This window comes from Rhagoletis pomonella, unplaced genomic scaffold, assembly GCF_013731165.1.
Source record: "Rhagoletis pomonella isolate Grant_MI unplaced genomic scaffold, Rhpom_1.0 Rhpom_scaffold_00002, whole genome shotgun sequence".
Lineage (NCBI taxonomy): Eukaryota > Metazoa > Arthropoda > Insecta > Diptera > Tephritidae > Rhagoletis > Rhagoletis pomonella.
Genome location: NW_023458556.1, coordinates 90,243,163 through 90,254,073, shown reverse-complemented (window position 1 = coordinate 90,254,073; position 10,911 = coordinate 90,243,163). Strand labels below are relative to the sequence as shown.

The 10,911-nt window shown below is 37.5% G+C and overlaps 1 protein-coding gene across 3 annotated transcripts in view; it reads right to left on the bottom strand.

The window, feature by feature from the left end:
• The window catches only part of LOC118734159 (spectrin beta chain), a 119,986-nt gene that overhangs the window by 65,000 nt on the left and 44,075 nt on the right, over window positions 1-10,911 (bottom strand). For all 3 annotated transcript variants that reach the window (XM_036463878.1, XM_036463877.1, XM_036463879.1), the window contains exons 3-5: window positions 5,237-10,823; window positions 4,965-5,161; window positions 3,078-3,249 (exon numbers count right to left, since the gene is read on the bottom strand). In XM_036463878.1, coding sequence (XP_036319771.1) covers window positions 3,078-3,249; window positions 4,965-5,161; window positions 5,237-10,823 — 5,956 coding nt within the window. The remainder of the gene's footprint in view (window positions 1-3,077; window positions 3,250-4,964; window positions 5,162-5,236; window positions 10,824-10,911) is intronic.

The window sequence follows — 10,911 nt, the reverse complement described above, 5'->3', positions numbered from 1 at the left end:
TTTTTCTTTTCACAACAAATTTTAAAGTTAAAAGCTACAATTAATGGTATAGTAACATAATGGATATCTCAATTCTATCGACTAGGTGTATGGTGTCAAGTTAGCACTACATACCATATTTTTTAGAAAATGAGAGCTACAAATTTTTTCTTTCCACAACAAATTTACAACAAAAACACTACAATTAATGCCGTAGTTAACTTTTCCAATTTCAAAAAGTGTAGTGCCAACTTGACACACGTAAATTTATCACTCGAAGGTGAAGCAGAGGTGGAATCTTACAGGATCGTACAGGATTACCCGGCAGTTCTGGGTGTCCTACGACCCACTTAAAACCAAAGCCCTCTTAGGAATGAGCAAAGAATATACCTACAAACTTACTGCAGTATGCCCTGGCGCGTTGGGGTACATGTCGAAAGGTGGATTACCCTTCAAAAGACTCTGTCGTAGTTGCGATGACCCAAGCTCAAAAGAGACAATCGAACACTTCATTTGCGTCCAGCCCTCGCAAGGATGAGGCTAAAGACCCTATGCATTCCTGCAGAATGTTTTAGAGTGCAGCTGTCTCTTTCTGTATGACGTACTGAAATTCATTAAAGCCGCAAAATGGCTGCAGGTTGCACGAGTTATGGAATCAAAATGGCAAACTTTCTCAAACTATTAAACTGTCAATGTTTCTATTTACACAAGATTGTAACTGACTGTTTGATTATAAATTAATTTTATACATAAATATGTATTGTATTTGGAAGTGAATTGTTCTCGTTATTTTCTTGTTAAAATGCATGTGTTATTTATTTTTGTACTGACAATAATATATTAGGAACATATTTTTAAATGCATATTTTACTTGTTTATAGCGCATATTTTTGAATCTTGCGTGTATATTATATGCGCATATTTTCGATTTTTTAGTGCATAAGATTCCGAGCCCTATACATGTCTTAAGTAATATTGATGAGTAAATTTAATATTTTGGGTTCGTCAAAAAAATTAAAAATTGGCGCAACTTTCTTTACTTGTAAATTGTTTATATTTCAGAAGCATCAATACATCCTTGCAAGGCCCAATAACACTGGTTTACAGCAAAAATGTTCTATGGATGCCACTATCCAATTTTTTATGTAGAATCGCTCGGTGATTCCGAAAATCGAGTTAAGTTTTTTTTCTATGGATACGTTTTCGAGATATTTTCAACTTACCGTTATTCAGCTTAAAGCAAAAATTGGATAAAAGGATCCACGTATATCCTACGAACCAATTTAACGATCTTAAAATAAAGTACGGCAAATGAAAGCTAATGAAATTCTCAATAAACCGTATATACATTTCCGATAGAGCTTATAGTTTCTGAAAAATTAATTAATCATTCCAGCTCTTTTTATTTTTTAATGAAAAAAACAAACTTTAACAGAAGAAAAATGTAAAAAATAACAGGTTATGTGCCAAATTTTTGCACTTGTGCTAAAGCCTGTTCTGTTACAAAAAAAAGGCAATTACTAATGAAGAAAATCGATGGATAAATAAGAAATAATGAGTGGTCGAATGAAAATACGCAAAGATTTTTTGTATGAAAAATGAGTAGGAAAGAAAGTTACTCATACGCCACGTACACCTGAGTAACACGCTAAATGGCTATCACAGGTTCTATCACCTTTTGTTTTTTTTCTAGATCTTCTCAAATATTGTCTCAAAATCTAGACAGCGTTAACATTTTAGGTTACAAAATTGTTTCCCATTTTTGTTGGCCTGTGTTATCAATTCGTCGGAGTATTTTTTTATGCATGTTACCGCATGTTATATAGCACCAATCTAAGTGATTTTCACTGCTGTGTGATCGGTATGTAAACCGGTAACACAATTTAATGGGTTTAGTTTCCTACATAAAGGAGATAATATCTATATAATATATATTATATCGCAAAAACTGGTATCTGAACAATCAGTGGTATAAGAGATAAAGCTCATACAGCATAGATTTTGACGATTTTCTCCGTAGACTTCGTATTATTATTTATAAAATAGCTAACGAAATTTATCGGTTTTAGCTGTCCAAATAAAGGAGTTTTACAGTAAAACCCCATATCTGAACAATCAGTTGTATGGAGGCAATAAATAGGTTATAGTGACCCGTTAATTGTTAATTTTACTCTAAACTCTCTGTTGATAATGAGTGAAAATAGTGCGAAATTTCATGTTTCTAGCTGCATATATGGAGAAGTTTTAACAAATAATCTCATATCTGAACAATCAGTTGTATGGGAGCTATAGGTTATAGTGACCCCATCTTTGTAATTTTTACTATAAGTTTTCTGTTGATAATGGATGGAAGTATTGCAAAATTTCATGTCCCTAGCTGCATAAATGGAGAAGTTATAAAGAAAAATCTCATATCTGAACAATCAGTTGTATGGAAGCTATATGTTATAGTGGTCCGATTCTTCCGGTTCCGACCAATGATTAATACATACATTATAAAAATACACCCAACTACCAAATTTCATCCGGATATCTCGAAAACTGAGAGACTAGATTGCATACAAACAGACGGACAGACAGACAGACGGGCATGCCTAAATCGACTCAGCTCGACGTTCTGATCATTTAAGTATACATTTTAATGGGTCTATCTCTTCTTATTCTGGTACTTACAAACATCGGACCAAAGTTATAATACCATTTCGTGCTCATAAAAGGTATAAAAGAATCAACATTGAAATGCGTCAAAATGGAAATAAGGGAGTACTATTTTCGATGTGAAGCAATCTCTATGGAAAGACATTGTGCCTTGTGAATAAAAAATAAGCAAATGCTTTTCCTTAAAATTTCCGACCTTTTACTCGATTTATTCAAACAAATTTAAGTAAAAGGTCTGAAAATTTATGAAAAAGCAATTGCTAATTTTTATTCATAAGGCCTAATATCTGTGAATAATTGTATCAGAGGGCGTTTGTAAGTAACATTTTCGAGATAAAATTTTGATGTCAGGAAATTAACAGCTCAGATTTAACCAATCCGTTGCTTTTCTATCCTACCGCTCATTTCAGCGCAGGTTTAATATAAATGTATTAACTTACCTGCGGATTCTTCCGCAGATGCTGCAGCATCGACTATATCACGCTTCTCAGCTTCTCGTTTAGCCTGCTCAGCAGCTTCTAAAACTGCTTTAGCCTCCATTTCTTCTTTGACGCGTTGTCGTTCAGCTTCTTCCGCTAATTCTTGCCGCCTTTTTATTTCTTTGAGCTCAAACTGTAACAATAATAAAATATAACGAATGTATTGCGGTGTTTGAAAAAAATGAATTCTGGTAGAGAAATTGATATGAATAATGCACCAGTGATTTCTCTCACAGAGAGAGAAAGATAACAACAACCACAAGGAAGAAAAAGTTATGAACTAGAACGATGAATCCGCCTTTAGGAAAAAAGTGTCAGAACAATTTTTATAGATAATTGCATGATATACACTTTCATCTAACCTATTTTCATGAGCAGCACTGGGTCTGTATCCTGCGCTGGGCATTCGAACCGAAACAGTGATTTCCAGAGCCGCGCCCTTCAACAGTCTTTTTTTTTCTTTTATTAAAAAACTTAAGTTATTGTTGATCGCAAAAGTTCGAGTCAAATGTTAACCTTTATTTTTAATCGAAAAATTTAAAGTCAACTCTTTTTTTTCATCAACAAAATAAAAGTCAAATTACAACTCTAAATTCTGATCGAAAACATATCGATAAAAAACTAACCACTTTCTTTGTAAAAATTCGTTACAGTTACGGTTCCTGCTCAACACGCGCCACGAGAAAAGGGACCTAACACGAGAAAAAATCGATTTTCAGATTCTTACATTCAAGGTGTATTAAACAAGGTTTGATTGACAACTCAGCGAGTCTCTCTTTTAAGGTACTATCACGTCAAAAAATATAAACAAACGATTCAAAATTCATACAAATTCTTTTTCAATTTGACTTTATAGGATGGTTCTTATAGGCGTCATACACGGTGCGTCTGACTCGTGAGTCAATTGTGAACGTGTTGACTCGCTTTTCGACTACACACAGTTGAGTTATTTAGAGTCATGCCAGAGTCACACATATTTATTTTTACTAATACATCCAAACCGACTCGCGAGTCAGACGCACCGTGTATGCCGCCTATTATGAGAGCAATGTCAAATTCAATCACACTGTGTTAAATACATTTTGATTAATAGCCCAGTTATGCATACTTAGCTTTGCTTGAGAGTAGTCACATAAAAATCTGTTAAATGGGCTATGCATGTAAGCGGTTACACAACGCATAGCACTTCACATGTAGAATTCTGTTTGGTTTTGATTTTTACGTAAAAATGGTGCTATGCGTTCCGTAACCGCTTACATGCATAGCCCATTTAACAGATTCTTATGTGATAACTCTCATGCAAAGCTAAGTATGCATAACTGGGCTATAAGGCTCTGTTATGCATACTTGGCAGTGCATGCACTGCTATACTATTTTTAAGTAGAAATCAAAAACCAACAGACTTCTACGTATGTAATGCTGTGCGTTGGGTAACCGCTTACACGCGAAGCTCTATTAACAGATTCCTTATGTGACAACTCTCAAGCAATGCCAAGTATGCATAACAGAGCCTTTACATTAATCCATAAATATAGAGTCGAATTTTCAAACTTCATTATATGCTCTATAAAACATGTCATTTTAAAAACTTGAGGAGGCAACTTTCACTCGCTTTAGCCAGCAAGCGCTTCTGCTTGACGCCTCGTCCTGGAAAATTTGCCCAACTCGCATTAGGTTCCTTTTCTCTTGGCGCCTCACATTTTAAGCCGGCTTTATTGCAACATGTTGTAGAAAACCTTGCTTATTTACTACAGTTTTAAACGCGTCTGCTAGAAAACTTTTTTTGGCTGAATTGGGACAATATTTTGGAGATTTTGGTAAAACTTTAGCCCATATTTATGAACTTACCGTTGTTAGGCGCTCAAGAGCACTGAAGCGTTCTTCTTGGGCTGCAGCGGACTTTTCGAATGCTTCATGTTTTTTAATAAGGTTCTCAACTTCATCTATTGTGTGGCCTAATTCAGACGATAAGAGGTATGGTTCTTGGGCAATAAGCCAGGCTTCAGCTACAGCAGCGTCCCGGGCGAACTGATACACTTCTAAAACTGTAATTTTGGAAACAAACACAAATAAGTCAAACTAAATGTGCAGCAAAACTGATGTTTTTTATATATACATACTTAGCTGTAAGTTCTCCCATCTCTCTTCCCACCGCCTTAGCAAAGCATTTCTACTGTTATTTAATTGCAAAAGCCTATCTTTAATATCTGCTGATGCATAATGACTTCTGGCCAACAATTCCTTTCCAAGAGAAATACAAGCGGCAAAGTTGTCCTCTCTAGTATCAATTTCAGCCTTAAGACTTTGATGATTATTCATGAGTAGCTCCACCCCGGAAACGTCTCTTGGCTTCTCAGATGTGTTCATTTGACGTACGAGATCCTCCATCCAAATCATCAATATACGAACCATATTAAAGAATCTAAACAGATCACCCGTGTCAGCTAACTTCTGTTTGCGGGCATCACACATGGCTTGCAAATTGGACCATGCATGTAGAACCTCTTGTTCGCGGTTAGTAATTTCCTTTGCTTTATCGCCAGCGTATGAATCTTGTAGTTTAGCGGATTCTTCTTGAATTTGTTGTACTTGTGAATAAAGAGTCATGAGGTCCTGCATGAAATTGTGGTGTTTTCGTTGCAGAGTCGAGACAGATCCTGCATCTCGCCCCAATTCGTCAGAAACACCATGTTGTTTTTCTATTATACGACTTAATATGTCTTTGCAGTCGTGGAAGAATTTGTGCAGTTCCTTAGAAGCAGCCAACATTTGCGTGCGTGTTTCAATAAGTTCCAAGAGATCTTGCCAGGATTCATTCAAATTGTCCTTCCATTCAGCGATTGTTGCCGAGTCTGAATGACCAGCTTGAATCAAATTGTCAGCAATGTTATTAACCTTCGCAACTCGTTCTCCGCCTACAGCTTCAGTATCGCGAGCGAATTCGTTAAACCGTTCCGAAAGTAATGTTACGTGATCATAATCTTGTCCCAGTTCCTGGGATCCGGCAACAACTTCTCTATCCGTAATCCATTGCTCCAAATCGTCGACTTCTCTGCTCAACATAAACAACTGTAATGCTTCATTCAAGCGAGCACGCCGCTCTCCAGCCAAATCTTTTAGACCGGCGTAAAGTTTATCTAATTGCGATTGCTTAACAGACACAGCGTCACCGCTGCCTGTGTCTTCGGTGTTGAATTGTCTTGCAACTTCACCCAGTTGTCGGATGGTGTTAGCATAGTCTTCAACAGATTGCTCCAAGTTTTCATGTTTCTTCATTAGGTTTTGCGCACTGATCTCATCTTTTCCTCGGTCTTCAACCATCATGTACAACTCTTGTTCGCTCATCCATGACTCAGCCTCTTGGGCATCGAAAAAGTATTGTTGTACCTTTTCGGATTCTACAAGATTTCTCTTACGATTATCAATAGCATCTTTAAGTTCTTGCCATCTTTGCGTAAGATCACTAATCAGACTCTCGAACTTCTTGGCATCTTCGTGACCCTCATCGATCAATTTTCTGCCATTGTTACAAATGGCCATTATTCTAGGTTCATGATTATCAATTTCTGTAGCAAGAGATTGATTTTTCTTTTTCAAAACATGAACATTGAACAATGAATTGCCATAATCCTTTGAAGTAGCTAAAGGCAACTTTTCGTCAATCCACAATTTCTCATCCTCAACGTCCCGACAGAATTGGAATGCTTCCTTCTTCTTTTCTAATTGTTTCTGTCGTTCAATCAGTGGAGCTTTAATTTTCTCAAATCTATCGAGAACTGCTGTTTTCTTCGTAACAATCGGTTCAATCTTTTCCAATGGTGTTGTCTTTTGTAAATATTCAGTTTGCTTATCAATTTCCTCCACTTGTCGTTCTTTAGCTGCCATTTGTGTTTGTATAACTTGTTGTTTCTGCATAAGAATATTTACTGAAGTAAGGTCATTGCCGGTATCGGCACTTACTATTTGTTTTTCTAAGTCAGTAATATAAGAATCGATATCATCGCATGTTTGCTGCACCAAAACTTCACGATTAGCATCGAATAACATTGCACCCTTTTCTTTTGTGTGAACTTCCAAATCTTCGAATTGCTTAGCAAGCTCTTTCAATTTGGGCTCAATAATATCCTTAAACTCTGGTTTCTCTTTAGACAACTCCTGAGCTGCCTTTTCAGCCTCAAACAAACGTTCTTTATTAGCTGCGATCTCCGCCTCAAAGGCTTGATGCCGTGTCCATTTGGAATGAATCGTCTTAGCACTTCTGTATGTTTCGTCCTGAGATGTCACATATCTTTCTTGAACCCATTCAGCCAATTCTTCCAAATCTTGTAAGAATTCATGCAACTTAACTTGGTTCTTCAACTTCTCATGCTGATCCAATGCACGTTGGCGATTATCGTCACGACGACCTGCAATATTTTCCGCTCTCTTTCCAATTTTCTCGGCATCAAAATGTTCTTTTTCCACAAGGGTCTCCGCGACCTGCAATAGTGTATTTATCTTATCGTCATTTGCCTCCATCGTGGTTAAGAAAGCTTCGTGACGTTTAAGTTGGTTCTCTGCTTGTTCTAGGTTAACTGGAGTATCATCTTTACTAAGGAAGTGCTCCTGTTGACTTAAGAGGACCTCGGTTTGACGAGCATCACGGTTGAACAACTGTTGATCCAGACTTTGCGAGAGAAGCACTTGTCTATTTTCCCACATTTGATGCAACTCTTCCCAACCATCCTTCAAAGCGTTCAATCGTTCACGAAGGAACATGTATTGTGGATCGTCCGAAGTATTTGACTCCGATGTTAAACGCTCACCATATTCCATCATGTTCTTATAATCTTCAGTGTAGTTATCAATTTCTTCACGAATAGATTGATGTTGATTTAGAAGTTTTTCAGCTTCAGGCAATGAAGTTGGAGTATCTTCAGAGGCCACATCAGTTTGAGTTTTAGTCAGCCAAGTCTGGAAGTGATCCAAGTCTCGTAAGAATCTATGCAAATCACCTGCCTCCTCCAGTTTAGAATCGCGGTCCTTTAACATTTGAGTTAACTGCTCCCAAATCAATTCAATTTGAGAAATTCTGTCGCGGATCAATTGTGCTTCCTCCGGATGATCATGTTCAATGCTGTCAGCTTCTTTGCTTAAGCTAGACAATTTGGCTTGAATAGCGGCCAAATCTCGTTCCATGCCGCTAAGTCGCCTCTGCAGAGTCATCACGCCTGTCAAATCCATCTCTAGACTATCGGTTTCCGTAAGGATACGTTTCTTATCTTCTATCCATGATATAGTTTCTCGGCACTCAATGTAGAAGGTCTGCACACCATGAGCAGATTTAAGGTCATCCATCTTGGCTTCAGCTTTTTCGCGTAAGGTGGACCATTCTTGATTAAGATGGTTTTGTCTTTCCAGTATTTCATCCGAATTGGGATGTTCAACATGTAACAATTGCCTTGCCAACTGATTAACAACAGCAACCCGGGAAGCGTTGGCATTCATTTCTTTATCGAAACCTTCAAAGCGATGCTTCATTATTTCAACATCTTCAATATCTTTTCCAGGTGTCATGGTATCCAGCATTTTGGTTTTTTCTTTTATCCATTGTTCAACACCGTCAGCCTCAGACATCAATTTATATAAGCTGAGCGCATCCAATAGACGTTGCTTGCGCAATTTGGCCAACTCTGTTAACTCCTTGTATCGTGTGTCGATAGCATCAAGTCGATTATCTACGTTTGCTTTCTCCGTATCGTTTAATTTTAAATCTTCAGCTTGCTTATGCAGAGCATTGATAACTTCAGCGTAGTTTTTAAGTTCGTCTGCGACATCCTTGTGTTTTTTAAGCAATGATTGAACATTGGCTTCATCGCGCCCAACATCTTCACTGGATACAATTCTAAGTGTATCAAGCATCCAATTGTCTACATCATCAGCATCAGCAAACAGTTGGAAGTATTCAACAGCGTTTTCGAGGCGTTGACGTCTGTATTTAGTTAAATCAAGTAAGTGATCCCATTTCGAAAGAATTTCTTTCAACCGATCTTTAATGCGATCGGCTCCGAAGTGACCCTCAGTTATTAATTCTGCACCTACTTTAGCAACTCCTTGCAATTGAGGATCATGCGATGTTATTTCGGATTCTAGTGCTTTATGTTTGCTTAGTAATAAATTAACTGTTGTCAAATCGTGCCCTATTTCATCGGTGGATACAATTTGTTCTTTTTCCTTTATCCAATTCTCTTCATCTGCAGTATCCCAATGGAATTGCCACAATTTTCTGCTCTCTTCTAACCGGCTTCGACGTTCCACAGCTAATCTAACCAATTCAGCATAAGCATCCTCTAATTGTTGAACTCGGCTTACAATAATTTCAGGATCACAAGGTTTATAAGACTCTGGGTCATCGCTTAAAAATTTCTGCGAATTTTGCACTACTACTTTAACACGCTCGCCAAGTATGTTAATATCAGCCTCCACAAGGGAATGCTTCTGTAGCAAGTCTTCAACGCCCATCAAGTGTTTTCCATAGTCATCTGTTAAAAGTAGCTGCCTGATTTCTTCCATATTATCCAATATATATAGCATTTCTTGGAAGTTTTGTTGCAATTGAAGCGATATTTCCAATCGCATTCTACGTGCCCTTAGTAATTCAAGCAAATACGTCCATAGTCGCATTACATTTTCTTTACGTAGCAATATACGTTTGACATCGTGGTATCGTTCTGATTCTAATTCATCGCAGACGGCAATAACCGCTTGAACGCGCTCTTCATATGCAAAAATATCAGTTTCTATTGCTTCGTGTTTCTTTGCGGCAGCTTCTACGGCAGCCAAATCGAATCCAAAGTTATCTTGGCTGACCAATCTTTGATTCTCAGATAGCCAAGTCTCTCGCATTGAAGCCTTTCGATCGAAACGCGCGGCAAGCTGCTCCAACTTCTCCTGGCGAATCAATTCTTCGCGCAAGGCCAATTCACGCTCATGCTCAGCCTTTTCCAGCCTTTCCCAAGCTTTATTTATATCAGAAATCATCTTTCCTTCCTTGGGAATGTATGGCTTTTGGTTATTGGCTCGCATTTTTGATTGAAGCGTGAAAAGTAGAACTTCTAAATTACCCTTCTCCACGAATTTCGGAGGCTTCTCAATAGTGCGATAGTTGGAGAACTGAGCTAATTGACTTTGCACTCCGGCCAAAGAATTCTCGAATTCACGTTCACCCAAAGCTTGAATGGTTGTTTCGATCCATTTCAACAAATCGCTTGTAAAATGTTCATAGTCATTAATCATTTTTTCGTTTTCCATAGCAATTCCGACAACCTTTCCTATTCGTTTACCTTGTACAGTCTCTTGCTTTAACTTACTGAAGTAATGATAGTAGGTAACTACATAAGTGATAATAGACTTCTCATCGGGATGGTCTACAAATACATCTTCAGCATCGAGTAATTTTGCAAGACCCAATTTCTCTTCGGCTACATCAAAGGCATTATTTAGATTATATAAGGGATTAGCTTTGGATAACTTTTCAAATTGCACCAGATCAGGACGGTGTTTGTGAATGATTGCATTAAATGCGAGTCCATCTCTCCAAGAAGTGGTGAAGTTTCTAACATTAACGTTATTGTATCCTGCAGTTTTCATTTGACACCAAAGAAGAAGAGCATCTTTTGCAGACTTAGTCTCCTTATTGTCAACTTCTTCGATTGTAATATCTTGAATCTAAATAGTACGATTATAAAATAAAAGACAATGCAATAATTTATCCCTTAAAATTTAGAGAGTTAGATCTTTTTTTTTTAAGTACAAT